The sequence below is a fragment of the Lagenorhynchus albirostris genome, chromosome 11, assembly GCF_949774975.1.
Source record: "Lagenorhynchus albirostris chromosome 11, mLagAlb1.1, whole genome shotgun sequence".
In the NCBI taxonomy this organism is placed as follows: Eukaryota; Metazoa; Chordata; class Mammalia; order Artiodactyla; family Delphinidae; genus Lagenorhynchus; species Lagenorhynchus albirostris.
Window position 1 is genome coordinate 62,183,433 of NC_083105.1, and position 18,694 is coordinate 62,202,126.

The 18,694-nt window shown below is 43.3% G+C and overlaps 1 protein-coding gene across 5 annotated transcripts; it reads right to left on the bottom strand.

Moving 5' to 3' along the window:
- Positions 1-313: 313 nt before the first annotated feature.
- Positions 314-7,455, bottom strand: LETMD1 (LETM1 domain containing 1). 5 transcript variants are annotated; one of them, XM_060166225.1, is made up of 9 exons: positions 7,317-7,455; positions 6,617-6,768; positions 4,643-4,762; positions 3,963-4,045; positions 2,427-2,613; positions 2,202-2,303; positions 1,950-2,102; positions 1,409-1,505; positions 314-522 (listed from the first exon to the last, which is right to left on the bottom strand). In XM_060166225.1, the coding sequence occupies exons 3-9, from the start codon at positions 4,748-4,750 to the stop codon at positions 452-454; spliced, it is 801 nt and encodes a 266-aa protein (XP_060022208.1). In that variant the 5' UTR covers positions 4,751-4,762; positions 6,617-6,768; positions 7,317-7,455; the 3' UTR covers positions 314-451. The 5 variants fall into 5 exon arrangements, with proteins under 5 accessions (XP_060022208.1, XP_060022205.1, XP_060022207.1 ...); XM_060166222.1 differs by having other exon boundaries at positions 4,643-4,758; positions 7,317-7,439; XM_060166224.1 differs by lacking the exons at positions 6,617-6,768; positions 7,317-7,455 and adding an exon at positions 5,004-5,591.
- Positions 7,456-18,694: the final 11,239 nt, after the last annotated feature.

Below are 18,694 nucleotides of genomic sequence, written 5' to 3' on the forward strand. Positions count from 1 at the left end.
GCGGAGCAGCTGGGCCCGTGAGCCATGGCCGCTGAGCCTGCGCGTCCGGAGCCTGTGCTCCGCAACGGGAGAGGCCACAGCAGTGAGAGTACGGCAAAAACAAAAAAAAAGCTGTAACGAATGTGGCAGTGGGTAAGTCCTAAGCCAAATGAGGATTCCCACCTGGGGCAAAAGCTCACTTCCTGGGACCCGAACTTAAAACACCATAGTAAAAGCCCAGTACAAAGCCTGCAGCCAGCTCCAGCAAATTCTGAGGAAGTTGGGATGACACCTCTCGTGGGCCGCCCCAGCAGGAGGGTTTCTTTCAGTTCCAGCTGCCACACGGGCACCTGCTCCTCTGCCTTGCACACGCCTAACAGGGCACACACTCTTTGCTGACAAGTGCTGTTTGGTCCCACGCTGCTGGACTATGTGACTGCATGCAGGACAATGCCACCCGCTCCTTGTCGGCTCAGTGCCTTGTCCCAATGTAGTTGATGGAAAGCAGGACCACATTGTGTAGCAAGAGGGACAGCTCAGCTTCTGAAAACAACATCAACGTTAATGGTTTGGCCAGGGAAGAGCCTGCCTTCCAGCTACCTTGTTATGTGGGGCTTGACACCAGAGGCAGAAAGCCAAGTACAGGGAGGTGTGACATTAAGAGGCCACTGTTCTCAAAGTTCCCCTGCTTCATTCCAGTCCCTGCATGCACACTTTCTTTCCTTCCACCAAATATCTGTATCTACTTGATTCTCATGTGATGGCAGTAGAAAATTCAGAGATGGTAATCGTACTAAACCCCACTGTCACCCTTCGGAATTTTCCGGTAGAAGCTGGTCCTCCAGGGACATTTCTCAGCCCCAAGGAGATTAGTAGGCCTACCCTGATGTTCAGAGGCTTAGAAGATATCGAGGCCTAGCCAAAGGTTCCAAACAGGAGACCCATAGGTCTAATACCCACCCGCAGATACTTTCTGTTTAGGCAACTGAGTGTTTTCATTCTGAATTTGAACGCCTTGGGGCTGGTGCTTCTCCCAGAGTTACATGGCGAGGTCTGGAGACATTGCTGGTTGTCAGAACTGGGTGAGGGGGTGCTACTGTCATCTAGTGGATAGAGGCCAGGGATGCCTGCTGTATCGTCTTATAATGCACATGACAGCCTCCACAGCAAAGCATCAGTAGTGCCAAGGTTGGGCAACCCTGCTTCACACTCGGGTTCCCATAATCCGTAGTCCTCCCTCTTGTCTTGCACAGTCTACTTCATTACCTGCCTAGCCCCTGTAGGCAAGTGAGTCTGCGCCCTTTCAATTAGACATATATATTAGATAAGGGTCTCACACTACTTAATAATTAACTCCCAAATAAAACCTCAGAATAAAATACAAAAATGACTTGGATCTTAGTGGCATAACCACAGGCATTTGTCTCACCTTTCAGGCTGCAGGAAAGCTGCAGCCATTCTCCCAGCCAAGTTCGACACCTCTCTTCAGCAATATGGGTGGAATTCAGGCCACGAAGATAACAAGCCTAGATCGCTCAGAAGAGAAACAATCCTTAATGATCACAGAGCAAGTATGCCAAGGAAGTATAAACCCACAGAGAATCCCAAATCCCCTTTAAATAAGTTAAAACCTCATCCCCACAAGAAACCTTTCACCATGGCAATATGAACTCTGATGGACAGGATGAGAAGCAAAAAGCCCTATACAATCTAAAACAATAGATGTAAAGTGTAGTGTCCTTGCTTTTTGAAGGGCCAGAAGAAAACATACATAAACCAAAATTATTGTGGGCAACTCCTTCCCACTAGTTAAGTTCACTCAGAAAAAAAGACATAGCAATGAGGTGAGAGAATAAAGAGCCTGGGCTCTGCTGTAACAAGCAAGACAAGGAGCTCCCTGGAAGCTCCCAGCCCCGTGAGCTCAAAAGCCCACCAAGGACTGCAGGTTGATATTGCAATCAAGCACTTACCGACTTCACCTCCTGCGCAGTCAGCTGACCAATCCCCAGCTTTGCCAAAGCCTTGTCCAGTTGGTGAATCACAGTGGTATGAGTCTTTAAACGGTATCTCAACAAGACAGGAGGCAGATAAGGTGTGAGAAGCATTGCTCGACTCAAGGCTTTCTGTGACACAATATAGGGGGAGAAAGTCAACTCGGTGTTACTGCAAGTAAGACCTAAAGCGAGGTGACGCCATGGAATAGAGAAAGCCTGAGTGCTCACCATCTGCAAAGCATGGAGCTGGTTCATGCCCAGAGGACGGTTAGAGAAACACTGTCTCAGAGCCAGGATATCATGTATTGCTGGGTGGGTACCACGTTGCATCTTGGGAGAGGTAAGAGATGGGCAGATGTTAGGAAGGTCCAGACTAGCCTTCTTACCCAGTTTTAGTGCACGCTGGATCTAACAAGATTCCTGGTTTGCAGGAAGGGTTAATTGGAGGAATACCTTGGTGCACAATTCTGTCATATGCCACCGGAGTCCTGAATCAGAAATGAGAGGGATAACCTTTTCTAAATAACAAAGAATTTCTGGGTGGGACTGCTTCCGGAGAGCATGATAGATATCTAAGAAATCAATTTGTTGCTTTGGGGTCCAGAAATGTTGGATCAGCAGTTGCCTAGGAAACAGGTACCTGAAAAGAAAAGGAATCACAAAGTCACTTGCTGAAACGGGCATCTTTCAAAGTGAGCTAAGAAAGCATTTAGCAGACATGAATGCTTGGAGGAAGAGATGGAAACACTATTTCCCTACCTTACTGTTCTTTCCTGTAAATGAGTGTCAGACCAAGGTTTAAAGATACACTGAAGCCCAATTTCAAGCAACGTTACTGAGGTTATGTAAAAGGAAGCAGTAAGGGAACAGCCTTGTATGCAGCAATCAGATAAATGACTCCTTTTGAATCAAAGCATGTGATGAACATATTTTGGACAAAGCTGCAGACAGAGCTGGACTTTGTATGTGATGTTGACAACCTCAAACTGTTCACAGTCCCTATGTGTATACAAAATGGAATTCCTCTAATTCATTTCTCTATACGGGCGGTGGTTTTAAAACATGGTTACAAATTCCCTGGCACTCCTCTTATTGAGAAGTGAGGTCTGTGCCTCTGGTTTTTAAAATCTGGGTGAGTGCATCAACCAACAGAATAGAGCAGAAGTCTTTGTGACTTCCAAGGCTAGGTTATAAAAGGCCATGCAGGGCTTCCCTGGTGGCGCCAGGGAAGCCCCATGCAGATTCTTATTTGCTGGAACACTCATTCTTGGAGCCCTAAGCTGCCATGTAAGGAGTCCCGCTGCCCTGAAGCCACCACATTACAGAGGCCATATGCAGGCACCCTAGTTGACAGTTCCAGTCTTCCAAAGCCATCCTGGCTAAGGCACCAGACCTAAGAGTGACCTTAGACTGTCCAGACTAGTCCATTCACCAGTTTTAACTATCACTGAGAGACACGGGAGAAAAATCTTTCCGCCACCTGAGTCCTGCCCAAATTCCTGCCCCATAAAATCATGAAAATGGTGGTTGTTTTAAGCTATTAAGCTTTGAGGTTGTTTGTTATACAATAGATAACTAGAAAAACATGCAAGGTCATAGTTTAAAACTGTCATCTTCAGATATAAGGTAAAGTAATAAAGATTGGTATTATCAGAATATGAAATGCATTTTTCTCCTGAAGAAAAAAATTTGTCCCAAGCTGCTATGCCTCTAAGAGAGTGGGTTGCTGCCTCTAGGGATGATGGAAAAGATCATTATCTTATTTCACATCACACAGGAGCAGCTAAGAGACAGGGAGAAGCCAGGCCACCTACTCCTACAGCCGTCGCAGTAACCCAGGTGGCTTTTATGAACCTTGGGCTAATGAGAAAATTGGAGCAGAAGTTTGATAACCTCTGCCTAACTTCTGAAATGGAAAGTTCTTAATTTGTAATTTTAAAAAAATCTACATATCTTCAGTATGCCGGAGAGACAGAACTCTGTACTCACATTAGCAAGAAGACCAGGTAGTTGGCAAAGGGTGGAATGGAAAGAATACCTAGGAAAAGACACTTGGCGACGTCTCGACGGAACTAAGCAGAAATAAACACAGATGCAGTTTTAACCCAAGTAAGTTTTTAGGACAATGGACAATCCCTCCACCCCACTGTGCAGTAAACTTCTATTAGAGCCCAGGTAAGGATCAAGGTTATTTCTATCTACCTCTAGTTGGTAAGTTCCTTAAGGACAGGAGCCCTGATCTGTTTACTTTTGTATCCCAAACAATGTCTAGTACAGGGCCTGACAGTATACCAAATCCCTAAGTAAATTCTTCCTGATCTGCAGAATGGTCCTAGATTCTTACTCTCAGCTTCAAAACTACCATCAAGTTATCACCAAATACTACTTTCCTGCTGCCTTTGGATCCTTCCTTGCAGATTTTTATATGTTCAGAAACGAATTGGACTTTACTGTTCACTTTTATTCAGAAAGTGTTCCAGAAACTCTACGGAGCTCTGCTATGGAGGCTCACAACTCTGAATGAACTGATTCTGACAAATGATCTGATCTCATGGCAAGGGGCAACAGCTTGGTCAGTGGTGAAGAAAATAGGAACGAAAAGACTTGAGCTCTGGGTTAACTTTAATTATATCACCGTGAACTTCTGGACATCTGCCCTTGGCGCATACCTGTCTCAAATGCTCCATCTCCCGGTATGAAAGTTGATGAAACTTTATATTGTGCTTCCACATATTTGTCTTTATTCTTCTAGCCTTTTTGGCATCAGCCCATAACATCTGCAATCCTACCTCATTAAAGTAGAGGACAGAGTGTGATGTTATCCCAATCTGATTACCACAGCCTTTTGTTCCATGTTCACCCACAACACACACTTGTCCCTCCCTCCCCAATGCTACTCTAAATCAAAGCTTTAAACTAGGTCACTTGAAACTCTTGTGAAGCTGACCTATATTTCGTTTCTTATCCTTCTCCCCTCTGCCCCCTTCCACCCCCCTGCCCCCTTCCACCCCCCTGCCCCCAGCATATCACCTCTCTTCCTGCCAAGCTGGCGTTCTGTGATCTACCAGGGAATGGTCTCCCTCTTCTGGTTCATTACTCACTCCCTTTTTAAAATAAAAATTCAAAGCTCTTTAACCTCAGGAAGTCTTGCTCAATTAACCCTTTGTATATCTCAACCAGATATTAACTTTTCTCCTTTCTAGAACACTTTTATAATTACTGGAATTCAACATATTTCTAAGATTGCATTTTCACTTCATTCCAAGATAATCCTTACACTGACCTAGAACTTTAGTTCATAAAAATGTTTTCCTATTTATGAATGAAATGGTATAATGTCTAGGTTGGCTTCAAAATAATACAGGAGAAAGTCAATGTATAATTGATATAAGACTGGTGGCCGTGAGTCAATAATTGTTGAAGTGAGGTTGAGAATATGGAAGTTCATTGTATTACTCTACTTCTGTGTTATGTTTGAAGTTTTCTGTAATAAAAGGCTTAAACACAAACAACCAAAATGCTTTTAGACTCTTTTTTTCATTTGATTTTAGTTATAAATTGGGGAGCAGACAAAGCAGTCATTCTTATCTCCACTTTACAGCTTTTGCAAGTACATGAAGCTAGTAATAATTATAATATTCAGAGCTGACAATGTGGGAGTTTACTATAATTGGTGTTATGATAAAAAAAGTAGAGTGGGCTTCCCTGGTGGCGCAGTGGTTGAGAGTCCGCCTGCCGATGCAGGGGACACGGGTTCGTGCCCCAGTCCAGGAAGATCCCACATGCCGCGGAGCGGCTGGACCCGTGAGCCACGGCCGCTGAGCCTGCGCGTCCGGAGCCTGTGCTCCGCAACGGGAGGGGCCACATCAGTGAGAGGCCCGCGTACCGCAAAAAAAAAAAAAAAAAAAAAATTAGAGTATAATAGTTATAGCTAGCTACACTTACTGAGCAGTCACTATGAATCTGGTCCTAAGGACTTTACATGTATGGATTTATTTCATCTTCATAGCCATGCAGACAATAGGCAGGTTCTATTACTACCCTCATTTTACAGATGAGAAAACCAAAGAACAGAGAGGTTAAGTAACAAGTCCAATCACACAGCTAGTGACTAGTTGGGATTTGAACCCAGGCAGTCTGGCTCCAGAGTGGACACGTGACACTCTACCATCTCCTAGTAACTAGCAGAGCTCTGATCTGAACCGAAACATTCACAAACCAAGTACGTGTAGTGCTATTTCCACAACGTGCTACCCAGGAGAGATCTGTGACAAACATTAGACTACATTTTCTTACAAGCCAAGTCAACTGGTAAATCACAGGGCAGGTCTGTGCAGCTATAGATCTCTGCCCTTGTGCACGACAAATAATTTCTACTATAGTCAGATGTGTGGTTAGGAAAAGTGCAAAAATACCTATAATCCTCCTGGGTGTTGTCAGAAGTTGTTTCTCAACATACCTTTCTAGAAACATCAAGAAGGGCTAACTTACAAGAAATAGTTTAATGCTCAAGCATTTATGAAACAGAAGACATACCAGCTTACACCCCCATCGCAGAGCCTGCAAGCGATCTTACTTATTCTAACTCTCTGACACTGCCCAAGAGCTGATTCAATGGATTTTTATTTTAGTTTTGTCTTTACCTTTCATGAAGATTGTATACAGGACATAGAAGCGGGGGAAATGACGACCCAAGAAACGATGGTATTTCCCATTAATCACTTTTGTCTTGGTCACCACATAAGAGATCAAGCTCTTCACATCTGCCTTTGGAGAAAGGTGAAGCTTTGAAGACCTACAAGGAAGATGAAAGAGACTATCTGGGAACCAGCCTGGAAGCCCCTTCACGCCTGGGGTCCATAATGTAAAACATCTGCTTCAGAGAATGTATGCTAAGACCTGAAACTTCTGAAATCCAAAGATCTTGAGATCATGGAGAGATAAGCAGTCAGACTGAGAAAAACAGATAAGGCAGACGAGAGGCCAGGCAAGAATGGATGTCGGGGAAGTGGTGAGTCTGGAGAGAGCGGAAGGCCTGAGGGGCAATCTGAGCAGCAGGCTAAAGCCAGAGAGGTGAGATCCGGATAAGCAGTAGTAAAATCTGAGCCGAAAAAGGGAGGCTCAGGACACGTGGGGAATTCAGACAACATGGGGCACTGAGAATTGAGAGGGTCACGAAGCCAGCTCTCTAGCAGGGATCCCGGTGCGAATTCTGCGCGGCACAATAAAAATCCAGGGGCCGGGGCGTGGAGCCCTGAGAATTAAGACACAGCATGCAAACAAAACTGAGACACTGGAAGAGCCTGAACGTCAAAAATGCTTTTCTCTCTCCAAATCCCTCACCGAGGGGCCCCCCAAGCCATGCCAGAGCGAACAAACTGCAGCCTCCGGGCGACATAAGGTCCAGGGGGCCCCGCCGAACCCCACAAAGCAGCCCGCGCCCAGCACATTCTGGAGACCGCCATCTTCGCAGTGAGGGAGGGGCAGACGAGAGTAAGTCGTCTTCAGGTCAAAGTTCCCGTACGTTGCGTTCTTTTGACGACGCATGCGCCTTTCCTGAGAGCTGATTGGTAACCATAGACCGTTCGCCTCGCGCTGCCCGGGCGAGGAGCGTACGCTAAGGCTAAGTTCGGAAGGAGGGCCAGGATTGGACGCCGCCGGCACTTCCTGGTTTAGAGGCGCCGGAAGCCGGCTGTCCTGGAGGAAGCGAGAGAGTATCTGCTCTTGGTTGGGTTGTGATCCTGAGAATGTCCTCTCTTTGAGGGCCTCATGACCCCTCGCGATGCTCTAGGGCCTTCGGGCTTCCTAGCGCCGCCGACCTTGCTCTCTGTCCGTTTGCGGACTTCGGGGCCTTGGCGCGGCAGCTGCCAGAGGTCAGTTAGGCAGGGCCTGTGTCTACGGTGCCTCCTGGGGGTTGGGAGGACCCGCGGCGCCCTCTAGTGCCGGTCAAAGTTTTCAGCTAAGGTTGGATGCCTGGAAGCCGCCCCTCTGTGGACCAAGTCCGCTCTTTCCTTTTGTAGGCGTTTTTCAAAGTAGGTCTGTGGGAATAATGTCTTAAGGTAAGTGCCTCCTGAAGACCAAGTTCGGGTCTCAACCTTAATGCCACTTTTCTGAGAGGTTCTCTCCGACCAGAGGGACATATATTTTCTCCCATCACCCTGTGTATTTTTTTTATAGCACTTACCGCATCATTTATACATTTGTTTCCTTTGACCGGCTCCCTGAATCACACTGAGGGCAAGCACCTTCTTGCCTTGTTCACTGCTGTACCTTATCCCCACCGCTAGGTGTCATGCCTGGCACCTAGTAGTTGCTCAATAAGCTTTTTTTTTTTTGCTTGCGGTACGCGGGCCTCTCACTGTTGTGGCCTCTCCCGTTGCGGAGCACAGGCTCCAGATGCGCAGGCTCAGCGGCCATGGCTCACGGGCCCAGCCGCTCCGCGGCATGTGGGATCTTCCCGGACCGGGGCACGAACCCGTGTCCCCTGCATCGGCAGGCGGAGTCTCAACCACTGCGTCACCAGGGAAGCCCAATAAATATGTTTGACTACATTAATTAATACCTGAAACTGGGAAGGTGTCCCAGAAGTGGTATTGCAGGAAGGGGGAGAGTGGGCTCTTGTCTAACACTCGGAAATTAATTGTCCAAGGAGACACACCGTGCTGACAAAGCAAGAGACTTTATTGGGAAGGAGCACCCCGGTGGAGAGCAGCAGGGTCAGGGAACTCAAGAGAACTGCTCTGCCACGTGGTGGCTCACAGCCTCAGGTTTTATGGTGATGGGGTTAGTTTCCGGGTTGTCTCTGGCCAATTGCTCTGACTCAGGGTCCTTCCCGGTGGTGCAGGCATTGCTCATCCAGCGAGATTCCAGCGAGGAGGATTCTGGGAGGTTGGTAAGACGTATGGACTGGCGTCTCCTCTCTTCTTTTGATCTTTCCTGAATTCTAGCTCATTAGTTCCACGTTCGTTACCAGGACCTCCTGGTGTAAGATAACTCATGCACGTGGTTACTATCTTGCCCAGCCAGGGAGGGTGGTTTCAGTCAGTGGTTCCCCTAACAACTCCCCCCTGAGAGACTTCATAGTCAAGATACTGCTTGGGAATTGGGGCGGAGGTCTCTTTCTTCTGTAACTACTTTCTGCTGAGGGTGGGCGTAGTCCTGCCTAGTAGAGTAGAAGTGTCTCGCCACCTGATCTAAATTGATCTAAATTCTGTGCCCGAAATTAGCGTTTACCCTCATAGTAACAAATTTAGCTTGACACTGTTGGACCCTGTTGGAGATGAACCTTGTAAACAGTTGAAACACATGGGCCAAACAGGAGGCCTAACAGGATGGTCATCGCTGGGCCCAGAAAAGGAAGGCAAAATTTGGGGTGAGGGCTACAGGGTTCTTCTCATTGGTTGGAGGTGAGGTAACAGGATGGTGCTCTAGGAATCTTGCACTCAGCCTGAAGTTACCATCCTCCACCTGGGTGGGGTCCCGGTTCTGCAGAAGAACTCAAAGATACAGTTATGCACACTCCTTGAGGAGGAACCAGGTGCCTGCCCAAGGCTGAACCACCATTTGACTGTTTCTCCCCTGTTTTTGCATCCCCTCCCTTTCCTGATTAGCAACTGTTTGAATCTGCGCTTTGGAATTCCAGGAAGGTCAAGGAGGTTGAATGAAGTCTGTATCCTATAAACAAGAAACAGGGGACACAGAAAGGATTTGTATTCTTGAGCCCCTCAAAGTCCTGTTCAGTTTTAATTCAGGAAACTGGGTGACGATGGCTCTTGCCACTTCCTGCTAAAATGGGACATAGTCCTGCCTCAATTTGGAGAATAGTCACTGAATTGGAAATATTTCTGAGTTCTGAGCCACTCTCTCACTTCGTCCCAGCTTACTCTTCTGCCTCCCTGTGTCCTCAAGTCCATTCTCTATGTCTGTGTCTTTATTCCTGTCCTTGGCAGGCGGATTTTAAACTACTGCACCACCAGGGAAGCCCTGGACATGTCACTTTAGTTATGAGCTTATTTCCTCTATAGTAGTACCTATTTTATAAGAGTTCTGTGAAGACCCGAGAAGAAAATGGTTGTGAAAGCTCCCACATCTGTATAATGCTTTATGGGTCGCAGAGCTTTATGTTAGCATAGGCTGTTTATGCTTGAACCACTCATGTATTCAGAGGAAAAGTTCTATAAATGGGTGGATTTCTATAAGTATTAGGTATATGGGAGTGGGTGGGATAGAAAGTTGACTAAAACATCATCTCCATCTTCAGACAATTTCTAAGTTCTCTCAACAGCCCTCAATGTATTTCTCAAGAATGTTCAGTTCTAAGACTTCCCTGGTGGTCCAGTGGCTAAGACTCCGCACTTCCAATGCAGGGGGCACGGGTTCAATCCCTCCTCATGGAAGTTCCACATGCCGCTTCTTAAGGCCAAAAAGAAGTTCAGTTCCAAAATTCTAGAACACTCCCAGAAAGAAGGGGCTAAGATCATTCAGACAGTTTTGTGGAGGAAACGAGAAGGAATTTTGCCTGGAAGGATGGAGTAGAAGGAAGACGTTTCATGTGGTAAAACAATATGGCAGGAACACAGAAATTCATTCATTTCTTCCTCAAATATTTATATACTGTTCAGGGCCTGTCCCTCCATGCCCTCTCACCCTACCATACATACACTAAGCCTTGTTGGTTCTGTCTTCTGTTTCTTCAATCATCCTGCTTCCTTCTCTCTTCTGTGCCACTTCCCTAGTCTAAGCGACAAGCCTCTAATCTAGATTACCAGAGTAGGCTCCTTACTGGTTTTCCTTTCATCTATTTTGGCCTCCCTCCAACCAGTTCTCTATGCTGTAGCCAGAGACCGCCTTTGAAGTTGCAAATCTAAGCTTGTTACTCCCTTTTGTAAAACCTTTCAACTTTCCTCTGACTTGGAGGATAAAGTTCAGACTCCTTATCCTGGCCTACAAGGCCTTGCATAATTGATCTCAGCCTACCTTCCCAGCCTCGCCTCACATCTCATGGTATCCCTTTCCCCTTAGCTTTCTTTTTTTTTTTTATTTAATATATTTATTGGAGTGTAATTGCTTTACAATGGTGTGTTAGTTTCTGCTTTATAACAAAGTGAATCCCCCTTAGCTTCCTATGCTAAGAAACATTGGCCTTTCAGTTCTAGAATAGGCCAGGCAACCTTATGCCTCTGGACTTTTGCACATGTCGCTCTGCTTAGAGTTTCTTCCTTCTTCCCTTCCTCTTGGCTTGTCTTTCAGGTTTCAGCTGAAATGGCAACAATAGCTAACATTTATTGAGCAGGTACTGAGTGCCATCATTGTTAAAAGTATTAACTCATTTAATCATCACTATAACTTCATAAGGTAGATACTGTTGTTAGTTCCACTTTATAAATGAGGAAAATGAGGTTAAATAACCTACTTAAGGTTTGTGTCAAGATTTAAATCCAGACTGACTGGGCACGTGAATTACTGCTGCACTGTACATAAACAGCATGGTATAGGAGACTTTTAACCCCACAGACCTAGGTTCCCCAGTTACTCATCTTGTAGCTATCTAAACTTATCCCTTATAGTACTTAAATGATCATAATTAATTAACTGTGGCATTATACATTTAATGACTGTCTTCCCTGTGAGATTCTAAGCTCACTGTATTTCCAGTTCCTAGCACAGTGCCTAGCACACAAGCAGTGCTCATTAAATATTTATTAAATTAATAAATACCTTATATACCTGAATATAAGGTACTGTTTTTCCTCTCAAAATAATTCCTCAGAAAGGAAGTTGCCTTCTATTTTGTGTTCTTATAAAGTCTCCTATTATAGTCCACAATGTCTGATTTTTTTTATATATGATATTTTGTTTTGAATCAAGGTATTGCTTGGGAGGATGCAGCCTGAGATAACTTCAGTCAATGCTAGTTCTGCAAGCATATAGAGGTCACTGGATGGAATCACTTAAAAAAACAAAAGAGGGAATTTCCTAGTGGTCCATTGGTTAGGACTTGGCACTTTTCACTGCTGTGGTCTGGGTTAAATCCCTGGTCAGGTAACTAAGATCTCTGCACGCTACAAGCCGAGCCGTGTGGCAAAAAGAAAAAAAGAAAAGGAAAAACATTTAACACAGATTTAATTAATTATTCTGGGGTTAGGACCTCACAGTTTTTTTTTTTTTAATTTTATTTTATTTATTTATTTTTTTAGGACCTCACAGTTTTGAGTGTTAGATATTGTTACTAATAAGCGTTTTAAAAGCAACAGAGGGACTTCCCTGGTGGCGGAGTGGATAAGACTCCGTGCTCCCAATGCAGGGGGCCGGTGTTCAACCGCTGGTCAGGGAGCTAGATCCCACATGCATGCCACAACTAAGAGTGAGCATGCCACAACTAAGGAGCCCGCCTGCCGCAACTAAGGAGCCGTGGAGCCGCGACTAAGACCCGGTGCAACCAAATAAATAAATAAATATTAAAAGCAACAGAAAAAAAGCAACAGAAAGAGGTTATATTTTGGATATCAGGAATATGCAAGCATAGCATGAATTAAAAAGGAAAAAACAACTGTCCTCAAACAATTCAGATATACGTAGGATGACATGATCTGCAAATTGAGCAAGTTGACAATAAAAGTGACTTGAATGATGATGAAGGCACTGATAATTTGAATTAAATTGTTATGAAATTTGAGTGAAAAAGCATTATATCTAAATATTTTATAAATGATTTAAAATATATGTTGCTAAATAGTATTAGACTTAAATTTTCACTAAATTAGTAACTATTTAAAGTAGACATATGACTATTTCATGTATATCAGGTTGACCAAAAACTATTTTTTTAGTTCTTCTCTTTGGGGAAACAAGGATTGCCTTATATTTGGGCACATATATTAAAATGTGCAGTACATTTTATTAGGTGTTGTTTATTATGTATTAGCAGACACAAAGATGGGCTGATAGGAGCTTGCAGAGAACAAAAAGAAAACTAGCTTGGCTGAAACAAATGGTTATATTTTAGAAATAGTCTGTTTATTCATTAATTCCACAATTATTGAGCATCTCCCCCAGGCCAGGCATTGTTCTTATTGATTGGAATAAATCAGAGGTCAGACAGATAGATTCCGGCCCCAGTATATTTCACACTATAAAATGATTGGGAGAGGGGGTGGGAGGGAGGCTCGAGAGGGAGGGGATATATATATATATATATATATATATATATATATACACACACATATATATATACACACATACAGCTCTTTCACGTTGTTCTACAGCAAAAACTAACACAACATTGTAAAGCAATTATACTCCAATTAAAAAAGATACAGTATCAATTGATAAGGAACATATTAAAATAAAATGATTGGGAGATACGTTTGGAATACTAGAGCAAGGGAGGATGCTTGGGCAGACTTATGTGTGAAGATTAGGGATTTGGATTTGATTTGAAAGGTATTAGGGAATCATAATGCATTTTGCCCAAGGGAGTGACAAGATGAAAGGGATGTTTTGTAAAAACTAGCCTGGAGAAGTGTCCTCCAGGTTGTATAAGAGTGGAAAAAGATGGGAGGTTAAGGATACCCTTATTACAAGGGTCTGGAGAAGAGATAGTGAGAAACCATCAGACTGCCCCCAAATGATGACCATCTTTAAGTGGTTCCAGTTTTGTGGTACAATAAGTGGGAACCAATTTGAGCTCCCCAAACCTGTGCGTCATTTAGCTTGTCATCAGCATTTGCTATTAATTCAGCAAACACTGAGGGCCTGCTCTGCAGCCATTCTACTAGGTTCCAGGAAAATAAAGGCAAATACGAGGCAGGCCTTTCCTTCAAAAAACTCAGAGGATTAGTAGAGATGATCGACATTCAAAAATAATTGAGCTCTAATGTGATAGATGCTATAACAGAGAAATGTCAAGGTACAGTGAAAGTTAAAGGAAGGAGTAGTAAATTGCTAAATTCTGGTGGTGGTGGGGTCATCCATGAAGACTTTCTTTTTTGAGGAAGAGGAGGAGAAGCTCATCCCCAGGAGTTGATGAAGGGAAGGGAGAGAAAAGAAGGTCATCTACTTAATTTTGTCTGCATGTATATTTATAGAGCTCATATGTTGAAAACCATATGCAGTGAATAGGGTTAGCCTCTGGCCCATCCCTTTCATTTTAGATGTTAATCTCCATGTCCCAAACTGCTTAACCCCTGCTGCGCAAGGATATCCAATTCAGTGTCGACCTCAGACTTTCCTGTGGGGGGAGGGAAACTGCGAGAGTATCTGGGAGAGGCCTGGGGAGGTGTGTGGCCTTGTACCCACAGCCAGATAGGTCTCAGCCTCTGGCTTCACCATGAAAAGTCAGGTCTGAACTAGATGATGGAGGAGATGACTGGCAGATTGGGAGATTGACTGGCAGACAATAGAGGAAGGGCTTTCTGAGAAGAGGGAACAGCATGTGTGAAGAGCAAAGACTGAAGCTTCAGGGAAAGATAAATCTCTTTTGCTAGTACAGATAATAAACATAGTGATTTGCCACCTCTAGATACTAATTTATTGAGTTTGACAGGCTGATGTGGGGCAGATTATTCTTCTTAAGGCACTGAAAAAAAATCGCGGGATGAAAGAGTTCTTTGTTTGTTTTGTTTGTTTTGGCCACACCTCGCGGCATGCAGGCTCTTAGTTCCCAGACCCAGGGATCTAACCCATGCCCCCTGCAGTGGAAGCACAGAGTCCTAACCACTGGACCACCAGGGAATTCCCCAAAGGGTTTTAATAACCAATGGTTAATGCAATTTTTATTTTATTGCATCTCAGAGCAAGATTAAAAACTTTATAATTCCATTTATTTTTTATGTGTTAAAAAATTTTTTTAAAGGAAAAGAACAAAGAATATTGTTACATTCATCTGTGTGTCCACCACCCAAAATGAATAAATAACATCATACCTATTTTCTCCTCCCAAGTTCCATTTCCCTTCCTTCCTTTAGGCATCCCTTTTATACCAGTCCACTTTTAATACTTTAAAAAAATATGTGTACCATATACTACTTGTGGTGTATATATATATATATATATATATATATATATATATATAGGATAAAGTATTTTTATATGTTTTAAAAATTCATATAATTGGTTTAGTGTGACATTTTTCTGTTTTGTTTCCCCTCAAACTTCTTTTCAGAATTCATCCATATAGAACAAGTTCATTAATTGTAGCTTCTGTGTGGTGTTCCATCACATGAATACACTCCAATTTGTTTATCTATTTGCTGCTAATAGACATGTACTTTGTTTTCAGTGTTTCATTATTACAAACTCTACATCACAGGGAACATCCTCAAACATGCCTTCTTGTCCTTATTAATGAGAGTTTCTCTTAGACAGTGTTTTTATTTCTTTTTAAGTGTAACTCACAATAAGAAATGCATTTTATATCAAGACCCAGTTCATTTATGAAATAAAAGTTTAACAAAATAATACCTATTTTTGCTAAATGCACTCTATTTCCTATTCTATTTCATTTTTGTAAAATGATGGATGTGACCCAATAAATTTATTTCATGACCTACTAATGGATTGAAAAACACTGCTGTAAGGCAGTAGAGTTTCTGGGTCAAAAGATATGTGCATTTTCAACCTCAGTAAATATGTATTGTCAAGTTGCTCTCCAAAGTGATTGTGTCAGTTACAGGTTATGAGAGTCCTAGTTTCTCCACATCCTCACCAATGCTTAAAATGGTCAGACTTTCAGGTTATTACTAATCCAGTAGATGTGAAGTGAATCTCATTGTCAGTTTATTTTGCATTTCCCTGATTACTAGAGAGGTAGAGTAGGTTTTTCTATGTATTATCGGTTATTTGGATTTCTTCTTCTGGAAATTGACTATTCCTGCCTTTTGTCCATTTTTTTATAGAGTTGCTTCTCTTCTTCTTCTTCTTTATTATTATTATTGTTGTTGGTTTGTAGGAGTCCTTTACAGATACCCATCTTTTTCTGATATACATGTATGTTGCAGATACCTTCTCCCCATCTCCCTGTCTGTCACTTGTATTTTAAGCTTGTTTGAGATGTCTTTTATGTAGGAGATTTTAATATTTGTTATAGTAAATTTTATCAAAATTGTCCATTTTTCATACTTCTGCTTTTTCTTAATTTAAGAAATTAGATCATGAGGATATTCTATTTTTTTTTCAGATAATTTTGAAGGTTTTGTTTTGTTTTGTTTTGTTTTACAACTTCAGGTCTTTCATTCACCTGGAGTTTATTTTTGCCTGTTCCTTTTCTGTCTTCTGAAACTTCTGGGGCTCACCATTTGATTCTTCATCACATTTCTCTCTAGTGAGAAATCTTAGGCACTCTAGGCATCTTACCTCCTCCTTCTGAGTTTTTCTCCTAGAAATAACAGAATGGGAATATAAATGAAGCTCCAGGCTTAGAAAACTAGCTCTTTGAAGGCCTGTAAAGAAGAAGCAAGTGGCAGAGATGCGGTAAAAGGAGTCATTGGGAGGAATCTCTGCAAAAGATGATACACAAGCGGTTCTTCCTACTTTACACAAAGAACCTAAGGCTCCTGAAGAAGAATTATGCCTGTGGGGAGAAAGAAGAGTTTCTGAGAGGGCTGGCCCTGAAAGAAAGGAGGTGTGGACTTGAGGCAGGATCCTTATGTCCTACTTTTTTTAAAAAAATATTTTTATTTATTTATTTGCTTGCGCTGGGTCTTAGTTGCGGCACACAGGATCTTCATTGCGGCATGCGGGATCTTTTCAGTTGCGGCATGTGGGCTCTTAGTTGTAGCATGTGGGATCCAGCTCCCCAACCAGGGATCGAACCCAGGTGCCCCACGTTGGGAGCACAGAGTCTCAACCACTGGACCACCAGGGAAGTCCCCTTATGTCCTACTTTTAAAGTCCTTCCACATCTACTTTCTTATTTTACCTCTCTCCCCTACCTTCAAGCCCTGTGAGCCTTTTTTTTTTGTCTTGCACTAGCAGATTGTGAAACGGAGGCACATAGAGTCACATAGAATTTGTTGGTGAATTTAATGGAGAACCCAGGTCTCCTGATCATCACACTGGAAGGTTTCAGGCAAGCTCAGCTTGAAACCAATTTATGAGAGAAGATTTGTAAGAGAGGAGGCTAGCATTTCCAGAGGAGCAGAATCCCCAAGTACGAGAAGTAGTCTTTGATTTCTAGTGTAATCATTGCAGTCTTATTCATCATCAAAAAGCCTTTATCAGTGCCAGCTTGCAATGAGCAATTAAGGTAGACACTGAACTAAATTTAGAATGTATTGCTCATGAACATGGTCTAAGAATTCATACTCTGAGATTAATATAAGCAGATAACAAAGGACATATCTTTATGACAATAAAGAAGAGGTAGACCAATCTAGCTACTGTGGACAGTAAAGAATTAACGTCAAACATGTCAGAAGTCACTGCAATTCAAGGAAAAGAGCATCGCTGGGTGAAGAGCAGTGCCTAGTAGGGATAGGTTATAGGGGTTCCAAGTTCAGGGAAACTGTTACCAACCAGTTAGGGAGGGCAGGTCTCTTGCCTTCTGACTTCTTCCACTCCCTTCCACCTGCCACACAGATGCCCCACCCCAAGCTTTTCCTCTTCTAGGCAACATAACCCTTGCTGAGGCTGAAGATCAGAGGAATTTTTACTTCGCGTTAGTCTTTGAATGAGGGGACCTTTACCCAGCATCAGTAGGAACCACCCTCAGGAGCCACTTTGCGCTGCCGGGCACGTCCACAGCACTTAGACCAAAAGGACAGAGGTGAGGACACTCCTGGAGAGAGGGTCTCCCCACCCAGCTTTGGCAGGGTCACCCACGATCTCTGCCATCAGCCTTGATGTTTCTTGTGGCACATGGCTCGTTATTCCACCTGCACCATTCACTAAGCTTCTCCTGGGTTCAGATTCTGTGGGAAAAAGGAAGCCCCTGCTTCAAGGTACTCTCAGTCCAGGCACATCTGCATATTCAGCAAGATTCCTAAATGTCTTACCTAGCTGAGTCAATATTAGAAAGACTCCATGGATTTTGGAGTTTAATATCACTGTCATAATATCACTATGAAATGTTCTAATGTAGGAAAATAAAGGATTAATATGTTCACACACACATGCAAATGTGTATGTTGCTAAATGCACACGTATTGCTCAGGGGGAACTCATTGGCCCTGTCTCAGGGTCTTTATACTTGCTTTTCCCTCTGCCTGGAAGTTCTCCTCCAGATAGCTATTCATGTGACTTGCTCTCTCACTTCGGTCAGATTTATCCTTCAAGGTGAGGTCTCCCCTAACCAGCCCCTCTGAAATAGTCCTTACCTCCCACGGCTGGCTCTTGCTGCTCCTTACCTTGCTCTTTAAATTTATTTTTTAAATAGAATTTATCACTGCCTGACATATGCTCACTGACTCGTTCATTATTTGCCCCCCTGTCCCCAGAAAGTAAGTTCCTTGAGCAGGAACTTTGTATGTCTTGATCACTGCTATTTTCCCATGTCCAAACAGTACCTGGCACATAGTAGATCCTCAACGCTGTATGAAATGAATGCAATCAAATGAAATGGAACAAACATATGTGTTTGTGTGTCGTTTTTCTAATGTTGTATGGTGCCATTAAATAGAAGAGACCGAGATGTCTTCCTAAACTAACCCTATTCAGCTTTGGAAACTTGGTCATTCTGAATCTCTGACCCCACCTCTTGAGAAGACTCCTCACCAATCTCTTTT